Genomic DNA, 22,811 nt, shown 5'->3' with positions numbered 1-22,811 from the left:
AATCAAGAGAAGGGTCTCTTAGGAAGAAGTTTGTGGGGATCCAGAAGACCTCTTCAAGATCTTTTGCAGAGAGATTGTGGGGTCTGAAAGACCAGCCCTCTTCTCTCGGTCTCATCATCAAAAGGACTTAATCAAACTTAATGCACTTCTAATGCTTCCTACTGGACCTTGAGGGTGACAACAGAAGAAAGTAACTGTTGCAAAAAAGAGTAAAATCCCATGATTGGAGGAACTCCCTGGTCAGCTTCAGTAAGAAGCTGAAATCCCTCATAAAATCCTCCAAAGCTAGTTACAAAAACAAAATCGCCACTGATTCTGAAGACAACCGCAAAGCATTCTATAACTATGTCAAGAATCTCAATGGCAACACTCAGATCTGCTCTGAATTACAGCACAATGGCACTAAATGTACAGAACCAACTGATATTGCCAACATCCTGGCAGATAGGTTCAGTGCTAACTTTACCCCCCCTCTCACCCCCTAAAGGGCCCACCTCTATATCGAAGAATGCAAAGTTCCTGTAATCACGACTGCACAGGTAAAAAAACACACTCTCCAAAGCCAAGAACACAGGATCTATGAGACCTGACAACATCCCAGGCTGCGTTCTACACGAGCTACAGAATGAACTGGCACCCCAACCTAAGCACCATGTTCAATCATAGCCTCACCTCAGGCTTTGTGCCCAGTGAATGGTGCACAGTGATGGTTATCCCACTCCACAAAGGGGAGCCACCACGGACCCTGGGAACTACCACCCCATTAGTCTAACGAGCCTGGTCTGCAAGGCCATGGAACGTATCATCATGGAACTTCTAAACAAAGACATTGGTAATCTCCAAACTCTGGACCCCACCCAGTTCGGGTTTGTAAAAGGCAGATCATGTCTCCTAAACCTGATAGACTTCTTTGAAGCAGTCACCAAAGCTGTAGATAAGCGTAAGGTGGTTAACACAGCCTATCTAGATTTCATCAAAGCTTTTGACACAATCCCCCACTCTGGAATTATATATAAACTCACTAAACTAGGTATAAATCCCTATGTCACAAGATGGGTTGCCAACTGGCTCACTGACAGAACCCACATTGTGAAAGTAGCAGACTCCAAATCAGACTTCATACCAGTGAAAAGTGGAGTACCACAGCGTTCAGTCCTGGGTCTTCTCCTGTTTGGTATATACTTTTCTGAAGTACAGGCTAACACAGAAGGTCTTTGGCTAACGAAGTTCACAGATGACTGCAACTAGGAGCCATAATCGAAACTCCTAACGATGTGGACATCTTACAAAAGGGCCTCACTGAGACAGATGCCTGGTATCAAAGCCATGGCCTTAAGCTCAATGCTAAAAAGTGCATTGTCATCCACTTTGCTAAAAACTCTGTACCCATGAGCTACCACATAGGTGGTAGTCTACTTAACACTGAAAGTGTGATACGAGACCTTGGGACACAGGTGGACAGTAGTCTCTCCTTTGATAGTCACATCACCACAGTAGTCAGGAAATCCTTCTACGTGGCACACCTCATCACAAAATGTTTCTCATCCAGGAAAAAAGGAGGTCATTGTTCCCCTCTACTCGTCACTCATTAGACCCATGCCCCTTTTGGTATATACCTCACAAGACATCTACAACAACTGGAAAGGCCACAGAAATATCTCACAAAGAGGATTACCAGCCTCAAACAGATGCCCTACGCAGACCATCTCAAAAAAACTCCAGCTTTACTCCGTCGCATATCGCCTACTCAGAGGTGATCTCTGCCTAACATACAAAGCTATGTCAAACCCAGACCTACTGGACATGCTCCACTTAAAGAAATCCTAATCCCTCCGAGCTACACGCTCTAGGGACCTAAACCTTGTCACCACAATAAACAGAACATGCTGGAGAGATAGATTCCTTTCCCAGAGACTTCCCATACTCTGGAACAAACTACCTATCTATATCAAACAAAGCTCCTCATTAGCACTCTTCAAGAAAAATCTTGATGGCTGGATGGGAAATAGGAAATTCACCCCAGGATCACCTCTGTGGCTCTGCTCGACAGGAGCACAGGAAAATAATTTTCTTGGGTGGCGAAAGCCAGGGTACCTTTTTGGCTAGGCTTATATAGGCCCTACGGCCAATAGCTTAGTACCCACCTATGAACATGGTTCAAAGATGAAGTCTGCAGTGATCCAAAAACCTGCAACTGATTCTGCAAAAGATCTTTGAATATTAATTTTGAAAAACAAAGACTTAGTGCAAGAAACAAAACTAAGGTGAAAGTTGAGACGGAGTTTGACACCAAGGGTTTAGATCTCAAAGCACAAAGGTTCACTTTTCGACCAAGAACCAAGGCCAAAGTCAAAATCAAGAATTTCAATCTTGAAATAACAAAAACATGAAGTAAGGAGCTGAAGTAATATCCAAACGTTGGACAAACATATGGACTGAACAGAGCTAATCAGAGTGCCACAGTCGAAGAAACTCATTCAAACTAAGTAAAGTATTTGTACTGTCAGAAGTACCATAATAAGGAAATAAACAGCTTAAGTTTAACATTTGTAGAGAAAAATCAACAAAAATACCTTCAGGTTTTCAAGAACTAAAATAAATGCATGAAAACAAAAGTTATGTCCTCCCCATAAAAATGCATTGGAATTGTCCATTTTCATTCTTCCTCAACTGATGGGTCTCAGTTTCGACTCGGATGCTTTTACTAGACTCACAGATCCAGCTCATGAGATTCTCCTTTTACCCATAATGCCCCACCATATTGACATACCTCAGGCCAAGTTTGCTACCCCAACACTAACATATACATGACATCATATCATTATGAAAAGATAAGATAAAGACACACAAAAAGGCTGGAACTCAAACAGGGAACAGTAGGGTTCCTAAAGGCACACCCCTTAGGCCTTACTAGAAAGAGAGGGAAGGGGGCTGGAGAGTGGGGAGTTGAGTAAGAATAAAAATGGACAACACAGATACATCATTATGGCGAGTACATAACCTTCATATCTGACTTTTTTTTTAAACAAGAAACATCTTTATCAAATTTTACATTTCTATAAATGAAAACAGACCATATTTACATAACTTTAGTTGCAAACATTATACATCATTTATACTCTATCCAGTCATTGTCAAACATTACATAACTCATTCAAATTCTGCTTTCTTTTAAACCTCATTCCTCCTCTGCATGTATTGTTCCCACAATTTCCATTTTTCCTATGTAATTTGCTCCTACCCTTTTCTATGAAGTCTTTCGGCTTTATCCGGTTAGAGGTCACCACAGTGGATCACCGGTCTGCTAATGATTGCCAGTGGATTGTTACAGTGTCGAGTTGCCAGCCTGGCGCCCATCCTTCAAAGAAGGCACACCCACACACTTACGCACCTACCTGCATGTCTTTAACATTCACTCAGCTGTGGGGAGGACATGCAGACTCTGCACAGAAGACACTCCAGCCGAGAATCGAACCGGAGAACCTCTTGCTGTGAGGCAACAATGCTAACCGCTGCACCACCGCGGCCTCATCTCTAAAGACCTCAATTCCAGTTGTTTTATCTCCATTACTATATTCACTACTTCTATTAAAGTTGGTTTAGACTTTGATTTCCATTTTCTAGTATTTTTTTTGGCAGCCATCATAATTAGACTCAGCAAGGCCTTGCTATGTCTAGGCAATTCCAATTCTGTTATCAACTCAAAAACATCATTTCCTTACTTATACCAATTTGCTCACCCAGTATCTCTGACAGTGCAATGTGCAAGGAATCTTTATAATCTGCCAACTCATTACACTTCCAAAAAAATATGTTCCCAATTACCTCCTTCTTCCCCCATCACATCTCCAACATTTGCTGGCTACCTGAGGAAAATTCTTTGGTGTCTGCTTGGGGTATAAAAATGTCTATGTTAACCTTCCAAGCAAATATCCTAGGTCTTCTAGACTTTGTTGCATATTTGGGAGATACACATATACTCCCCATTATTTCTTTGTGAATTGCTTATCCAGTCTCTCTTCCCAATCCTTTCTAACCTCCTCCGATTGATTCTTATAGTTATCATGCATTATTTTGAATGCTCTACTAATTATTCCTTTTTAACAGCATCTCTTGTTCTAGATTCTACCAGTGCTGGTCTTTCATTTAGTATCACCCTATTTCTTTCTTTTTGCCTATACACGGATATCGGTCCTTGATATGGAAGGCAATCTCTAGCCTGCAGTCGAAATAAATTCTTGGTGTCTTCCCATTCTATTACCTTTCCCTCTCTAATTATTTGCTCCCAATACCTTGGTTCTCTTGCCAGTTTTTTCCAATAAACTCCAGCCTCCCTCTTGCCTGGTCTGTATCCCTAATTGCAGTCATCCCTATCGGCAGAGTCTTTTATCTATTCTCATGTTGTCCAAGTTCTTAGAATACTTTCTGCTACTTTATGAATAAAATATTCTATATGGTTATTGTTATTCTCCTTAAGGTTCTGCATCCAGAATACCAATCTCTACTTGTTTCTAGGGCTTTCCCCATTTCATCATCATCTTTTGTATCTGATGCTATTTTCACTCATTTCTCAACTGATGGGGCAGAGTCCACAGCTAGATGAACCTTGGGTGGTCCTCATGGAAGGATATTCTGGAGTACAGAGGAGACAAATGTTGCCCTACTTCTGGACAGCAGGTCTAACTCATAATAAGCAATAAAGATGTGAGAACTGGACCAAGTGGCAGAAGCACAAATATCTACAGACACTCTTGACCAAAGTGCAGATGAAGCGGCTACAGACCTCATGGATTGTTCTTTGAGGGGCTTAGGTAAAGATAAACCTCTTTCTTTATAAACAAAGGATAAACAGTCAACCATTTAGTCAGGGCCACTTTAGATACTGTTTTACCCAATTTGTTCCTGGAGAAGGATACAAATAATTTCAGTTTTTCTGAAATCTTGTGTTGTTTGCAGATAAAATCTAAGCTGCTGGTGTACGTCCAAAAGATACAGCATGTATTCACCTTTATTTGAGAATTTTGGAAAGAACCCAGGTAAACAGATTACCTGATTTATGCTTGGATTCAGAAGCCACCTTGGGTAAAAAAAGATGAGTTCATGTGTAATAAAACCGTAGCCTAACGGAAGGTCAGGTATGGAGATCATGCAGAGAGGGCTTGGAGTTCAGATAATCATCTAGCAGAAGTGAGAGCAACCAGAAAAATTGTTTTCCAGGACAAAAACTTAAGGTCAATCTTAGCTGAAGGCTCAAATCGAGGTTGAGTAAAAGCTTGCAACAGAATAGTCAAATCACAAGGGGGGTGTAGGACCATGACCTGGGGGCCTGAGTAAAAAGTTACCCTTAAGGAAGGCCTTGTAGAATAACAAAGAGGCCAAGAAGAAATGACTCTCACCAGAGCTAAAAATTGAAATAGCCACTAATTGAACTTTAATAGAGAATAACTCACCCTGTTAAAAATGGAAGCAAAAAAAGTCAAGAACAGATGAGATAGGGGAGGATAAAGTATCCAGATGTCTCTGAAGAGTTCACAGTGAAAATATTTTCTATTTATGTCTATAAATTTTCCTGGTGGAAAGCTTCTGAGAGGATAAAAGAATATATTGAACTGGGAAGGAAAGCCTGGACTGTCTAGCCATCACTGAAACTGGAGAAACAATGTGGTCAGCTTGAAGCTATTGCTATCGTGCTGTTTCAGCCCTGTTGGATGAACTAGTAGGTTTAAATGTGGATCCAGTATCCAAAGTAAATACAGAAGATGAGGCCAGAGGAAAGGGAACCACATTTGATGAGGCCAAAAAGGCTCAATGAGGATGACTGTGCTCTTCAACCGGGATGCTTTCTGTAGAAATTTGGAAATGAGGGGTAATGGGGGTTAAGAACAAGAGAGACCAGAGGGCCAATTGTGAACTAGAGCATCTCTTGCAAACTCCCTCTGTGAGGGGACTAGGGTGCACCTGTTGTTGAGGGGAGAAGCAAAGAGATTGCAGCATGGCTGACCCCAGATAAAAAATCTTTTCTACCACTCTTTGATTGAGACACCACTTGTGATGCATCAAAAATGGACCTGCTTAGTCTGTCTGCAAACACATTAGTTTTCCCTGGTATGTGCATTGCCATAAGAAAGCGACCAGAAGAGATTGCTAATTGCCAGACTCTCACTACCTGTTGACAAAATGGACAAGACCTAGATCCACATTTATTGATGTACCAGACTACTGACATGTCTGTCTGTATTGCAATTACCCCTAAAGGAAGAATATCTAGAAAAGCCTGCAGCGTTAATAGAACTGCTGTCATTTCCAGGACAGTGATGTGCAAATTAGCTTCTTCTGTGGACCATATACCTTGGACTGTCCTTCCCAAGAAATGCCCACCACCCCACCCAATTTGGGAGGCGTCCTTGACAACTGTGGCTATTGGCTGTAAGAGAACCAGGGGTGATCTTAAACTTTTTCTGACTCAATCCATCAAAGAAAATATTTCTTGGAAACTTTGGAAATCTTGATTGGAGTGCTTAAAGGATGCTGAAGGATAGACCGCTGTACTGAGAGTCCACTGCAGGACCTGCATAAGAAATATGGCTAATGAAACTAATCACTGCTGCCACTGATCTCAAAACTTGGAGGACTAACCTTGCTGTAGGGCAAGAATGGAAGATCATTTTCACTACCTGTAACCTGAGAGTACAAACCCTTGTTAGAGGAAGTGAAGCTATCTGGTTGATCATGTCTAGAACAGCATATAAACTCCAGAGACTGAGTAGCTGTAAGTTGTGATTTGGTATAACTGACTGCGATGCCCAGTTGATGACATAAATGGAGCAAATAATCCCCTGATTTAATTAGTAGATGCCTGGATGGGGTGGTCAGGAGCTAGTCTATGCATGAAAACACACAGAATCCCAGCAGTCTCAGGTGAGCCGCTACCACAGTCATGCATTTGGTGAATGGGGGCTGTGGTGAGGCCAAAGGGCAATGCTCTGAACCTGTTAATGTCAGTCTCCCAGCTGGAAGTGCAAGTATCTTCTGGAGTGCTTGTGCTTTTTGATATGATTGTATGCATCATGAAGATCTATCAAACAAATCCAACCATTCTTTTGCAGTAGAGACAAAATGGACTGAACCTTAACCATCCAGAACTTTGAGTATTTTGCATACCGATTTAGTTGACTAAGATCCAGAAATAGAAGTTATGTTCTTACCATAACGTTCCATGTTAGTTGTCTTCTTCTCGCCTTCTTCTTGCTGGATGGGTTCGGAGCCGACCTCGGCTCAGACTCGGCCACTCTAAAAGCTCGAGAGTTGGTTCCACCGGCTCGAGGCTCCCCTTATATCCCACAATGCTAGGCGTGAGTTACCTCAGATCTCGTTTGTAAGCTAGGCCCAGCTTATAATAGTAACAGAATAACTATAAACAAAGTCCACCTCTATAAACCAGGGAGAAGAGAAGGGTGACCTACATCTTGATCCAGGAAAATATGCACAGCAGCATATACCTAAAGTAAGAGGTGGTAGAAAGAGAGGTCACAATCAAAACTCCTCTAGGTCTGTCCAGGCCAGGGGGAAGGAGGGTGGGACGCAAGAAGAAGGCGAGAAGAAGACAACTAACATGGAACGTTATGGTAAGAACATAACTTCTATATGTTAAGTTGTCTATCTCGCCTTCATTCTTGCTGGATGGGACCGCATCCCTAGCACCTTGTCCCGGTGGCCTAACGGAACAGACTCTTGAGAACAGTGGAACCAAAGTTAGCTCTATGCCTAGAAGCTAAATCCAACTTATAATGAGAAATGAAAGTGTGAGGAGTAGCCCAAGTAGCCGCTGCACAAATGGTGTCAATAGGCAGTCTGTCTTGGAAGGCTATAGAAGTAGCCAAAGCTCTGGTAGAATGGGCTTTAGGTTTGTTAGGCAGCTTTTGGTGTCTAATTTCATAAACAAGGGAAATCAGAGATGTTAGCCATCTAGATAATGATACCTTTGAAACTGAAAGTCCCTTTCTGCCTTCTGCATAAGAGACAAACAGCTGGTCAGATTTTCTGAATTGTTTGGTTCTATCCAAATAGTACCTTAACTGACGATGAACATCTAGCCAATGCAATTTCTGTTCAGACCTGTTAGAATATTCTGGAAAAAACACAGGAAGGTCAATGCTTTGATTTAGGTTAGACGCCGAGGCTATCTTAGGTAAAAAGGACGGGTTGGTTCAGAAGATACCCTGTCCTTATGGAACAACAGATAAGGAGGTCGACAGCTGAGTGCATGAAGTTCAAACTCTTCTAGCTGAAGTAATAGCTACCAGAAAGAGTGTCTTCCATGATAGCAATTTTAAAGAACAGGAGGCTGCAGGTAAGGGGAAAGAATCAAAGAACTAAGAACTAAATTTAGGTCCCAAGGAGGAGGAGGATTTCTTATAGGAGGTCTGAGAAGAAAAACTCCCTTCAAAAATGCTTTGCAAAGCTTGTGGGACATTATGGCAGACTCTGAAATGCCCACATGAAAGTTAGAAATAGCTGCCAATTGAACTTTAAGAGTAGATGGAGATGAACCTGCATGGAAGAGTTCAGCTAGAAAATCAAGGACCATTTGGATGGAAGCAGTGAAAGGATCTATATCCCTTCCTTGAGCCCAATAGACAAAACGTTTCCACTTACTCAAATAAATCTTTCGAGTGGAAGATTTATGGGAAGCTATCAAAGTATCTCGGACAGAGTGAGATATTTGAGGAAGCCTGGCTAAGGTTGGAACTGGAGGAACCAAGCAGTGAGGTTCAGAGAGGGAAGGGAGCGATGAAACTGACCCGACTGATGGATCAAAAGATCTGGAACTAGGTCCAGATGCCAAGGTCGCTCCAACAGAAAATGATGAAGAAAGGGGAACCAAACCTGTCGAGGCCAGTAAGGAGCAATGAGGATCAACGAGGCCTTCTGAGCGATAGCTTTCTGTATCACTTGAGAGATTAGTGGGAAGGGAGGAAATGCATACAGAAGTCCCCGGGGCCAAACTTGGACTAGAGCGCCTCTGCTGGGTTGGCCTGGTAAAGGGAATAGGGTGAAATAATCTCTGCACTTGCTGTTTTGGGGAGTAGCAAAAGGGTCCCAGCAAGGCTGACCCCACTTGAGAAAAATTTCTCTCACAACAGAGTCTTTCAGAGACCACTCATGAGGCATGAGGATAGCTCTGCTCAATTTGTCCGTGATTTGATTGGACTTCCGGGATGTGCGTTGCTATCAGAAACCGCTGAGAAGAAATCGCCCATTGCCACAGTCTGAGTGCTTCTCGACACAGGGGTAGGACCTGGTTCCGCCTTGTTTGTTGATATACCACACTACAGACATATTGTCCGTCTGGATTGCTATCGTTCCCAAGGGAAGAGAGTCTTGAAGGGCTTGCAACGCTAAAAGCACTGCTCTCATCTCTAGAACATTTATGTGCAAGTGGCATTCGCCTGGTTGCCATGTGCCCTGGACAGTTCTGCCCTGATAATGCCCCCACCCGATCAGGGAGGCGTCCGCTGCCAGAGTAGCAACCGGAGGAAGGGACAAAGGGTCTTCCCAACAAGAGCTGAGGGGAAGACATCCACCACAGAAGATGATTTCTGCATGTTTGCGTAATCATGATGGTGTGGGACATCGGAATTTGCTGGTATGACCATTGCGTGAAGAGCATCCATTGAAGGATTCTCATGTGGTATCTGGCTAATGGAAGCAGAGGTATGGCAGCCGCCATAATCCCCAACACTTTCAGAACTAACCTGGCTTTGATTCTGTTGCTGCTGAAGAGGAGCGAGACCAGTTTGTGTATGTCTGTTATTCTCTGATCTGTTAGTCTCGCAGACATGTTGACTGTGTCTAGATTTGCGCCTATGAAGGTAATAGTACGACAAGGCGACAAAACAGACTTTTCGCAATTTATTGAAATGCCTAAATTTTGACAAATGCGAAAGGTGTAGTCTCTGGCCAATAGAAGAAGATGCTTGGTGGGAGCTGTGAGGAGCCAGTCGTCCAAATATGGGAACACCTGGAATCCTTGACGTCTCAGGTGAAAAGCTACCACTGCCATGCATTTGGTAAACACCCGGGGGGCAGTGGTGAGACCAAAGGGCAGGGCCCTGAATTGAAAATGACTGGTTCCCAGCCTGAAGCGGAGGAATCTTCTGGAGCGACTGTTCATTTTTATGTGATAGTATGCATCCTGAAGGTCTATAGAGCACATCCAGTTTCCCTTTCCCAATAGGGGAAGGATGGACTGCAGCGTGACCATCCGAAATCTTGTTTTCTTGACTGACTTGTTCAAGATACTGAGATCCAAAATTGGTCTCCAGTCCCCTGTTTTCTTTGGAACTAAAAAGAACCTGGAGTAGATTCCGGATCCTTGCTGGTCTGCTGGAACTGGCTGTATTGCTCTTTTGCAAGCAGCTTTGAAATTTCCAAAGCTGCAAGATCCCTTTGAGCGGTGGAACATCTGGAAGGGATTTTTGATTGGTTTGGAATGCGAACGAAGGAATGGAATAGCCTTCGAAATGATGGACTGTACCCATTTGTCTTGAGTCAGGATAGCCAGGCTTCTGGGTACAGTGACAATCTTCCCGACTGCCTCCGAAGGTGGGCAGTCGGGCAACACCTCAGGGATGCTGAAAGGGCTTATCAGAGAAGGCTTCTCGATTGCCCTGGTTCTGCGGACCCCCCCTGCCTCTAGGGCGGCGCCTACCATTGTTGTTTCCCTCTGCCTCTGGCGGGAACCGACTCTGTGCGTCAGGCTAAGTCCCTTGAGATTGTTTGCGGAACCACATTTTTCCACTTTTCTGGCCTTTGGGGTAAGGCCTAGAAGGAGTGGAGAAACTGACTCCGACGGCAGAAAGTGTCTTGCCATCTGTCTCGCACCTAGTCAAGGTTTCTTTCACTTGAGGACCAAAAAGAGATGATCCATCAAACGAGGAATTAGTGAATGACGCTTAAAGGGGTCCGCAGTTGCATAGCCGCATCCAGGCATGCCTGCGTAAGGCCACACCTGTCCCTGCGGCCCTGCTCGCTCCATCAGCCGCATAAGAGAGGAGGCGCATGGAGGAGTTAGCTATGGAGTTCAGGGTAGCCAGCTGAGTGTTCATCTTGTCCTGAAAACCCGCAGCCGTAGGATCCTTCAACATGTCACTCGCTTCTTTGATCAAGTCCCTTTGAAGACGAGTAAAATGGCATAGGTAATTCAGCGAACGCATAGCAAAGGTCGCTGACGAGAACATCCGCTTCCCATACCTGTCCATAGACCTAGATTCTTTGTTAGGGGGATAAACAGGCACTGAAGGATCAGCTAGTTCCTTCTTGGTGGCAGCAGCTACCACCATAGCATCCACAGAAACACCTTTTGTGAGAAATTGCTTGTCAGTTGGTGCTGTTATAAATTTGGAAGGTCTCCTGGGGTAGGGTCCACTGAATCAGGAGCCGCCCAGGCCTTCTTTGCAACCGCCTGTATGCGTGGATCAAAGGGGGGGGGACACCCAGGAGGTGGAAGGGCAAGAGCCAAACGCCTCAAGATACACAGATTCATCCTCCGAAGGGTTAAGGGCTGGCCAATTTCCCCTCTGTTTCAGGATCTCTAGAATGTCTGCAAAAGAGACATCTTCAAAAGGGGAACGTGGGGAACCCTCGGAATCCTCTAAATCTGTGTCAGAGGTGACAGACTCAGGTGAGTCTATGTGCTTCCTCTTACACTTTCTCTTCCTAGGGGGCTCCCCTGCCAATTCAGGGGAGGCCTCGGAAGAGGATGAGATCCCCACAGGGGATTCTTGAGGAGCTAGCTCTCTGCGGTCTGGGATGAGGGAGTGAGTCGACATAACCACAGGCACCGAAGAGGGAGGGGCGGACGGAGCCGACTGTGGAGTCGAACAAGGTTCCAACACACTCCGCATGACCTCGAATGCACCCCTGTCCGGCAGAGCCAGAGGTCCCCGCTCCGAGAAGCTGAGAACCTCCCTCGGCACCGAGAGAGATGGCTCCAAGGCCAATGTCGGAGCCGAACTCACCAGCGCCGAAGCACCGAGAGGGAGAGGGGGGTCGGACAAGGGTCCGATGCCACTCACCCCCTCGGAGCCAACGAGGGAAGCCCGGCGCCGAGATTCTTCAAAAGAAGAAATCGGAGCCGACGACGGAGCCGAAGACAATTGTATCGGCTCCGACGCTACCACAGTCTCGGTCCCGAGACGCCCGGCCCGAGCTCAAAGGAGTTGGAGGAGGAATATTTATTGGAACTAGTTGAGGCATCGACTGATGAGTCGGACTCTGGAGCATTTGGGCCAGTGCCTCGGACTTCAAAAGTCTACTCACTACCCTCTGGAGGTCGTGATCTGAGAGCCTCGATGACCTGGAGGAGTGAGATCTGTGGCTCCGTTCAGACAGCAAGGGAGACGCTGGAGCCGAATGAACGGAGCCAAGGGACGGTGACCTCGATCTCTTTCTAGATGTCGGCTCCCATGGTCTGATCGGAGCCGACCCAGGAATCTCTAATGCCTCGGCTCCAGCCGGAGCTGAGGAAACCACAGATACTGCAGTCAAAGACTCATCGGCTCCAGCCGGAGCCGATGAAGCAGTAGGCTTGAGCCTTAGGCCTCGACTCTGAAGCTGGAGCCGAGGTCTTGGAAGCCTTAGAAGGTTTCCCGATGACACAGAGAGGGAACCTTCAGGCTTGATTAAACCCCTCAAAATGAGTTTATTTTTTTTCCTGCAGGACTCTAGGGCTGAAGCCATGGCATACAGCACAAGAGTCCTGCAGGTGTAAAGGTCCCAGGCAATACACAAGAAGTGTGACCGCCTGTCAGAGACATTTTCTGACAGCACGAGTCACACTTCTTGAAGCCTGAGACCTTTGTATCCTTGGACATACTCAAGGACCCTAAGTGTAATCACACACAGAAAAAACACACACACACAGATTACACTGATAGGGATTCAAAGGGAATATTTAAACTAAAGGTAATTAAGTTAAACTTCCCTAATCAACACATACACACCCTAAGGATAGGGAAGGGAGGGCCCGAAGGCCTTAGGGAAAGAACTATAAGTTCTTTAGAAAAAAGGGGCTGGATAAAGGATATGAAGGGATAATATCCACTACACTAAGGGGAAAGAAAAATACACTAAGCTAGCTTAAGTCTAAAGAATTTAAACTAGTCTAACTTTCACTAACCTGGAGCCGGTAGAAAACACACCTCGATCGCTGTAGCAGCAAACGAGATCTGAGGTAACTCATGCCTAGCATTGTGGGATATAAGGGGAGCCTCGAGCCGGTGGAACCAACTCTCGAGCTTTTAGAGTGGCCGAGTCGGAGCCGAGGTCGGCTCCGAACCCATCCAGCAAGAATGAAGGCGAGATAGACAACTTAACATCTGCTCTTAAGTTCTGTTCCAGATCCTTGATGGTCTGGGGGGATATTTTGGAGACTTCTACCTAGCAGCTTTACAATCTCCAAGGCTGCTGCTGCTTCCCTTTGATTGGGTGGAGCATCACGGATGCTTTTCATTTTTTGCTGGAGGAATTTAGGAATAGTATGAAATAACCACTGGCTATCATTTTCTGCACCAAAGTGTCTTTTGTGATGGATGCCCAGGCTTCTGGGTGCAGAGATATTCACCCACCAACTACCTCCAGAGTACAGCAGTCCAGCAACCATTCAGAAGTACTGGTAGGGTTTTTCAGAGGAGGTATATCAGAAGCCCAGGTTCTGCAGTCCATCCCTGCCTCAAGGGCAGCGCCTTCAATTAGAGTTCCTGCCTCTACACCAGGAAGAACCATCTCCTGACTGCAGTGCCTGAAACCTTAACCCTAGAGGCACCCTTGGCTGCATGAGAGATCATCTTCATGGATGTGATGGAGAGAGACTGAAGGGTGGCCAGCTATAAATAAACTTTTTTCTGGTCCTCCATGGAGAAGGAGCCTGAATGAGATTTGGTCAAATCCTTTTGTAATCTGATGGTATGTGCCAAATAATTCAGCGATGGTATAGCAGAAGTCACTGAAGCATAAATACATTTGCAAAATCTGTCCATATCCCTGGACTCCCTATTAGGGAGATGAACGGATGAGCTCTGCTCCACAAGTTCCCTCTCAATAGCTGCCATCACCACAGAATCTATTAGGACTCCCTTGCTCCAGTGGGCTCCATCTCTGTGTGGAGCTAAAAACTTATCTGGCCTCTTAGGTACGTGTTACATTACATCCAGCTCCTTCCTGCTCAGTGTGAGATAAGGTTGATCAACTCATCAGCCAGAGGAAACACCCAAGAAGTAGCCAGGCCAGCCCCGAAAGCCTCCAGAAACACAGACTACTCTTGGGAAGGGGCTTTGGAAGACCATCCACCTCTCTGTTTAAGAAGCTCCAGAATCTCTCCAAAGCAGACATCATCAGGTGGAAATCTGGGGGATCGCTCTCCTTCATTGAAGTCGGTGTCATTGGTGACAAATTCCTGATGGGAATCTAGATGTCTCTTTTTGCATGTCCTCTTCCTAGGGACCTCATGAGTGGGATGGTCTGGTGAAGTATCGGAAGTAGGTGTGGGAGTCCAGGGTAAGGATTGCCTGGTGGAACAGACATGAGAGGGTTAGAGCTTAAATTCAATGGAGGAAAAAGAATATGATCAGAAGAGGGTAAGGATGTCTTCTCTCTGGTATAGTAAAAGTCCTCTCCACTATCTCAAAAGCAGAAGGTCCTGAAGAAACAACACCTGTGCTGAAGCTCCCTGAACCAAACTCTAAATCCCTGTATATTCCTGCCTTGAGAAAGGAGTCAGAGCCATGCTACCCAAAGCCAAGGCACAGAGAAGCAAGGACTGGGCTGACAGCTTTGGAGCTGACCTCAACCCCCAGGCGCTGGTGCCAAAGCTGTGGCTCCGAAAGTCATCCTGTTCCAAAGAGATCAGAGTTGGGTGACTCCAAAGCATGATGGTTAGAGTGGAAGAAATTAGATGAACTAATAGGAAGGTAGTTGGTGGCTTTATTTGGTGTCTCTTGTAAGAAAGCCACATGAAGCCAAGGAGATATCAGACTTGGGGAGAAAGATGGAGATGGGATCAGAGGAGATCTGGTGTTTGAACTTGTAGGATCTGAGGTTGACAGTGGATCCAGTTTCTTATAAACTAACTGGAGGCTCGAGAATTGGAGCCAAATGCGAAGAATGGTCAGGGGACTATTGCCTGGACTCCTTTCCTTTTGGAGATCAGTCATGCTTCCCTTTATCAGAATTACTGTATGGATTTGAGCTCAAGACAGAAACAGCAGAAGAAGGTAGCAAGTCATTTAATGCAACTTATTTCTGCTGCACTCAACACATGAGAGTTAAATCCTGAACAAATGGAGCAGTCAAATTCTAGATGGGCAGCACCCAAGCCATAAAAGCACTCCTTGTGGGCATCAGACTTAGGGATCTTATGTCCAAAGGAAGTGAGTTTCTTAAAGCCTGTAGGCTTGTCAACCATACTGAAACAACAGAATGAAAGACAGATATTTTGACATATATATATATATATATATATATATCAAAACATAACAGTGAAACAAACACCAACAGTGGTATTTCAGAAGTATCCTAAGGTCAGGTAGACAGAAAGAAAGCAGAAAGAACACCAATAATGCTATCTTGGACACCTGTCCCTCCATGCCATTCCATCAGTTGCCCTAGACACTAATCAAACCCAGGTCAGTTGGGTCTTAAGGCTTTATCGCTCTCTGCCACTGGAGCTGCTTGGTTCAAGCTTTAGCTGTTTTTCACCAACTCTTTCAAATTTCCTGTTTATTTTATATTGCACCACTGCAATATGTACTCCATAGTAAAAAGTTCTTTCAGTTGTAGCTTTACCCAATAGAACCCAACTTACTGAAATCAGTAATTAGATTCCTGCTACAGCTGCATAAAATGAGGCAACACATACCCATCAACTTAAAAGTTGTTTGAAACAGCCCCTAGTGACACTACATTCCACACCTTAGCCCGCAGCTGCTATAAAGAGGTCAACAATACTGTTAGGTAAAGCTCACAAGATGTGTTTTACCAGCTGTATACATAACCAACTTATGTATTTAAAATGACACACACTACCTGTACTATCAACCCTTAACCAATAAGTATCTCAATACATTCTATCATATTTAAGCTCTGCAACTCTCTGTAAATCAACCAAGTTTTACTTCACATTGGACAAAAGCTACAAAGAAACTATGACTGGCATTAACAATTGGCTAAATAATTGCTGTTATTCTGGGGGAGGGGGATCCAAGATATGCCAACGTGGAATGAGATGTGTGACGTTCCTACTTGCTTTGCAAAGAATGGTCTATGTTTCCCATTCAAATGTTTATGCATAATGGCTAAAGCCTTCACTGTCTCCATAGTGCCTTTTTAGGCAAAATTCAGTTAATGAACATTCCAACACAGCAAATTTATCAGTATATCAGAGCAGGATCACATCATTGTGGCTCTGCTCAATACCAGACGTCTAAGGCAATTCTGCATTTGGAAGGCATCAATATGTGTAATCAGTGAAACCAGGTTTAAGTGGAGATGAGTTTTCTATTCTACCTGGGGGCAGACAAGCTCCCTGTCAAAAACAGGGCCTATGATGCCACAATATTAACAGCATGTTCCCAGATACAAATCTGACTTGCAAGAAACCACTTGCTAGCCATCCTATTATTGCTACAACTACTACCCGGATTCAAGTAGGTGGTGCCCAAACAGTGGGTTGCTAGACACCCCCCCCCCCCCCGCCACCTTCCCCCAGGATAGATGATCTGTCATAGCTGTCTACTGCTATTCCTCTAGTTGACTTCTCTGTCACGTGGACTCAACTAGTCAAATTCTGGTCACTGACACTATATTCAGGGTTCCAAACCCTCTACACCACAAAGCCAAAGGTCGGTATGATCAATTCACTTACCTAGTTAAAAAAAATAACTAAAAATAACCATCTCTTGTTCACATAAGCAAAATGTGTCACAAATTGCTTGATCTAAGATATTATTGTCAGCAAAAAGTTAGATGCTATACCTCTGGGAAAATGTCATGAATCACTTCTTATCTGACCCAACTCTGTGACAGTATTTCATTACTACACTAGCCCATTCTCCTCCTCTTACCAGTAAAGGAAATGCTGGCTATTTTAGCATGGACAAAGCAGGCATTTTTGTTATAAGAGATGAATGCAATGCCTGGTAAGAACTGCAAAAGAAGAAAGTTACTTTGTAAAAGTGTTGCAAGCTTTCATGATTTTAAGTGATTTTGCAAAATCATTGTGGACATTGCAAGTTTAAGTAGCACAACATTTTTATTAGCATTCATTAAATGTTATCAGTAAGAAGTTGTTTAGAAATGTGTACAATCTCTAGCATGCAACGCAAGATATATATCACAGGACTGTGTACAAACTTACCTCTAAAGACACTAAAGCATTACGAGAAAGGTCCAGAGACTTTAAACGAATTAAGTTCTTCAATCCATTTCCAAGATGTGTGATCTTTTCTTGATAAGTTCCAGGAAGACAGAGTGACCGTACATCACCTAAATGGAAGAGAAACTTAAGTTATGTAAGGTAACAGTAAATGTAAAATAGCAGAAAATTAAGTCAGCTTCCATATAAAATATTAGCTTTAGTTATAATAGTTTACAAATACCAGATTTATGACTAGCTTATAAACCATTTATTCACTATCTAGAAGCTATTTAGAAGTTAAGCCTGTTTTAGTATCTTAAGTCTTATAACTTGCACAATGTTTTCTGCACCATGTCTGGCATTCTACTAAGTAATCATGTCTGAAAATTGCAGATAACGAAAGCATATTAATTTCATTCATCAGCTGGAGAATATCTTCACAACTAACTAACCAAATAACCTTTTTTGGTATTTGTAGGAACTTATGAACAAGGACATGTGGGGACCATTAAGAACCATCCTGCAGTCTGAGGTTTAAGGATGGTACCTCAGACAAAATGTTTCTAGAGGAAAATGGTAGCACAAGAAATCCATATAACTGGCACGACACGTATGCACCCATGAATGGTGCCACTCCTCAAAAGTAACATACCTTATATGCTGAGCTTTAAGGCCACCTCCTGCCAGAGTGCAACACACAGGTATCTTTATTGTGCCCACAGCAGCGATCGAATCTTCTTAGAAACTGAAGCTTATATGATTGAGGTATGGCTGACCAGTCACGACACGTATGTACCCATAAATGGTGCCACTCCCCAAAAGTAACATACCTTATATGCTGAGCTTTAAGGCCACCTCCTGCCAGAGTGCAACACACAGGTATCTTTATTGTGCCCACAGTAGCGACCAAATCTTCTTAGAAACTGAAGCTTACATGATTGAGGTATGGCTGACCAGTGATAAGTGCAAGAGTATTCTTGGGATATGCAGCTCATGACCCCCACTCAGAGAAGAGTTATACCTTCAAGAAATATTCACAAGGTTCTAACAGTAAATGCCTACTTACAAAGGAGGTCCTGAAGTCAGAATACAGTAGTCAACATTTCTCAAACAAGATGAAGAGGAGTTAAGGAATAAAATAACCAGTACTGAAGGCCATTTTTAAAATAAATCAGTGGCCATCTGCAGTACATGAAGTATTTAAACAGAAAGCTAAGCTACATCAAACAAAATTCCAATTTAGTCACATGGGAGTGCAAAAATTAGGAGATGAACCTCAACTCTCCCAAATGTGGCACTCTGCAAGGGGTGACCAAATAACACTGCTTAGCAAAAGGATGCACAATAAACATGTTGCTGTAATACTAGTCTATTGATATGGGGGGATCTTAAGCCTAGCCCTGCATTCCCTTAGCTAATTATAAGACCTTATTTTTTGCAACATGAATCTCCAAAAATGGGTTGAAAAAGTTTGCTGGGGTAGTTGCACGTTTCCTCTATTCATGAGGGCTATCACTGCTATACAAGGAGCAAGTATGTGGTTACTCATCCATTCATCCAAGTTATTTTTGAATAGAGAAAGGAAATACTCTGCTTTCCTAGACGTGTTATTCTCTTTGATGCATACCTAGCCCTCCAGCATGTTTTGTATAATCCTGTAAGAGACTGGGGTCACTTGAGTACGTTTATCTGATACAGCTGGATGTCCAAATATGTAATAGGTCTGACAGAACAGGTTCTGTTGAAACTTTACACACAAAGGAGAAATCACCTCTAAGTAACCTGTAAAATAGTGAGAACAAGGCTCTGAAATGGTCTGCAATTGTTTGTATAATTTTTTTTTTTTTTTTTTTTTTTTTTTTTTAGTGAGGAAGTGTTGTGATTGTTGCAGCTGTGACAAGTGTTTAGATAGATACATACCAAAAGAGGCAAAATACTCAATGATCTGCTTAATAAGCATCGACAAAGGAAAGATTACGTCCCTGGATCTGGATGCTATACCCCTATATACAAACTAACAAACTGGAGCAACTGTAGTTAAACTAATACCAAAACCACGGCTCCAAATCCACAAATGCACGGCAGGCGTTGAATATTCTAAACGCAAAAGAGAAGAGTTTATTTGTAAAAACAAGTACAGCGTTTTCGCCAATCAATCTTGAATGGCTTCCTCAGAGAAACGTATTTCTTCATTTAAAATCACAAAACTGTTTTTATGCACTGTGCTAGCAAAACGTACATACGTCACTTCCTGATCTTACAGCTGTTTTGCTATAGTACTTAAAGGAATCATGACCCGAATGTACTAATTCATCAACCAGTGTCAATCATTCCTTTAAAGGACCATTTTAAAAAAATTACATTTTCACCAAACAATTTTTAAAAAATACATTATTTCTTTTCTAAAAAAAAGTCCGTTTTTTGTATTTCTGTATATATACACACATCGGAGGGGGAAGAACACCTTCAAAAACCCAGGCTAAACTGAAGTTAAAAAAACGAACTTCTCTCTAACTAATACCTTAAATACATGTCGTACAGACATTCCTAACTTATAAAAGCAATCAGCCATGATGGCTTAAAGGAATGCCTTTTAGTTTTTTAAAATTACATAAATCCCATGACCTTTCCTGTTGCTAAGGGATTTTTTTATATTATTGTGTATTATTTTTTTATTTAGCATTTCCACCCACATATTCATTAGTCCACTTTATTCCATACTACTCAATAAAATATGTGGTGGTCCTAAGCAGTATATAAGTAACTAACCAATGTGACCATCTAAGTGAAACCATCTCTTTTTTATCCTCCTAAAGGTTACCTAAAGGTCTAAATTATCAATCCGATAGAAAATTGTAAAATTTATATATGTGGAATGAAACTGTATGTAAAATAATAAATTATGTACCAAGGATGGTAGGACATAAATCTATAGTAAGTGTACAAAACCCATTCGTGTACCCTCCTTTTCAGGGTCATCTTACTCTGGTTCAATGGATGTCTTAAATTAAACAAATAATATCCAAAAGTCATTTCACTATAAACCATACACCAATTTCATTTTCTAAGGTAACTTTTTAGTTTCAACAGACAAGAGATATTACAATTCTCGTTTAAACCAGGGAAATTGAATGCATTTAATTTAATTTGCCATTCCAATTCTCTGGTTTCTAGTCTAATGGATGTAGGCCCTCCTCTACTATTCTGTGGAATGTGGTCTATAGCTGTGAAATAAAATTTGTGTCCAATATGTTGATCAACATGCTTGGCTAGAGCATTTTCGATGTTGTGCTTTTTTACTGCGTACATATGCTGGTAAATCCTCTCTCTAAATTTTCGGTCGGTTTTACCAACATAGTACTGACAACTATCGCAGCTAGCAAGGTAGACAACGGACCTAGTTTCACAATTTATCCTATGTCCAATATTGTACTTTCTTCCATTAATGAAAAATGAACTACCTGTTTTCACACAACTACACCAATTACACCGTCCGCAGGTAAATGTACCCTTTTGTCTGGAAAAGGAGTCATCGTTTGCATTGCTTTCAAGCAGAGCTTTTAAATTCTTCCCTTTTCTGTATACAATAAGGGGTTTTGTTCCTAACTTTTCTAGTAATAATCTATTGTTAGCGATAAAGGACCAATTTTTTTGAATGATGGAATTTATTTTCATAAAGTCCATACTATATGTTGTGATGAAGCTACAAGAATAATTAACTGCTTCATCACTGATAGAAGTTTGAGAGGGTCGCAAGTCCGTGTTTTCTGCTTCAGGAACATGTAGAGCCACCTCACTATCTTCTCTAATCTGAATTTTTAAAAGTGGTGTATAGAACCCATTCTCTCGCTTGTTCTTCACTTCCACTATCAACTCATTAATGAGCCCTTCAGGGTAGTCTCTATTTTTAAACATGTCATAAAGGTGTTGACATTCACTGTTGAAACTCTCCCAGGTGGTACACATCTTCACAGCTCTAATCAACTGTCCTTTAATAATAGAACGTTTTTGTTTATATGGATGTTGGCTAGAGTAGTGAAGAAATGAATTACAATAAGTAATTTTTCTGTGTATTGAAGAGTTTAAAGACCCCTTTTCCGGGTTCTTGTCTAATTGGACATCTAAATAATCTATACTAAGTGTGGAAAACTTGTGTGTGAATTTAAAGAATGCAGTTGTATTGTTCATGTATGTCACTAGTTCCTCCGCATCTTGTTCTGACCCCTTGAAAATCATAAAGATATCATCCAGGAATCTGGTGTAATAGACAACCTGGTTGATATACATGGGGTGTTCAAACATGAATTTTTTCTCCCAGTATGCTACGAATGTGTTAGCTACTGATGGACCACATGGTGAACCCATGGCTATGCCTTGTGTTTGTAAGAAGTATTTTTTGTCAAAGGTGAAGAAATTAGATGTTAATATGATATCTAACAACTCCGTTACTATTTCAACCTCATTTTCAAGGGCTCCTAGGTCCTTCAAAAGGCTTCCTATCCACTCAGTGGCTTCCAAATGGGGTATAGATGTATACATATCTACTACATCTATAGTAAGAAAGTTACACCTTGGGTCTATCTGAAGTCTATCTGAAGTCTGTTGATGTCTGAAAGGAATATACAAACTATATAAATATATCTATATACAAACTGTGTGATGAAAAAGGACTTCCTTACAATAGTGGATACATGGTGATTAAAGGAAAATTCATTGCCAGCATAGGTACCCCAGGTCTCTAACTATGCGATCAGTTTTCGGGGGGGGGGTGTCAATGTGATAGTTACGAAGGAAGTCATGCTTAAAGAATAAAATTACATATTTCTTGGTATTTAGTTTCAGTTCATGTTTTTGGAGCCAGCTATTAGAGACATGCCCTCCTGTAAACTCCTGGTGTCCTCAGGGGAGTTTATGATAGCAACAAATTTGTAATAATCTGCAAACTTGTTAGCTACAATACTTTTACACTAGTTTTGACCTCAATGAAGTAAATGCCAAAGAGAAGAGGTGCAAGGACTGAAACTTGGGACACTCCACTCGTGGCAGGTCTTTTGAAGGAGGTAGAGCCACCCACCTTTATTTACTGTGTTCAATTTGTGAGCACACTTGATATCCAACAAGTTATATAAGGGGTTAACATTTAGCTGGGAAAATTTATCTATGATGCCCGAGTGTGGGATGGTGTCAAACATCTTTACAAGGCCCAGATACACAGTGTATTTGCCGTCATCCACTGCCTCACTGATGTTTTTCCAAACTTAGCCAGGTTAAGTAGCACATTCCTGAAACATCACACTAAGCACACACACACACACACACACACACACACACACACACACACACACACACACACACTAAGCACACACAAAATATCCTGCCCCTAGATGCTTTCTGTTAA

General features: G+C 42.6%; 1 protein-coding gene across 1 annotated transcript in view; it reads right to left on the bottom strand.

Moving 5' to 3' along the window:
- Positions 1–22,811, bottom strand: part of CEP72 (centrosomal protein 72) — a 1,336,989-nt gene that overhangs the window by 1,230,215 nt on the left and 83,963 nt on the right. The window contains exon 2 of the mRNA XM_044065699.1: positions 17,414–17,541. Coding sequence (XP_043921634.1) covers positions 17,414–17,541 — 128 coding nt within the window. The remainder of the gene's footprint in view (positions 1–17,413; positions 17,542–22,811) is intronic.

Source organism: Protopterus annectens, chromosome 3.part0 (assembly GCF_019279795.1).
Source record: "Protopterus annectens isolate FY-2018-M chromosome 3.part0, PAN1.0, whole genome shotgun sequence".
NCBI classification, from domain to species: domain Eukaryota; kingdom Metazoa; phylum Chordata; order Ceratodontiformes; family Protopteridae; genus Protopterus; species Protopterus annectens.
Note: the sequence above shows the minus strand (reverse complement) of the source record. Positions and strands in the feature narration are given on the sequence as shown.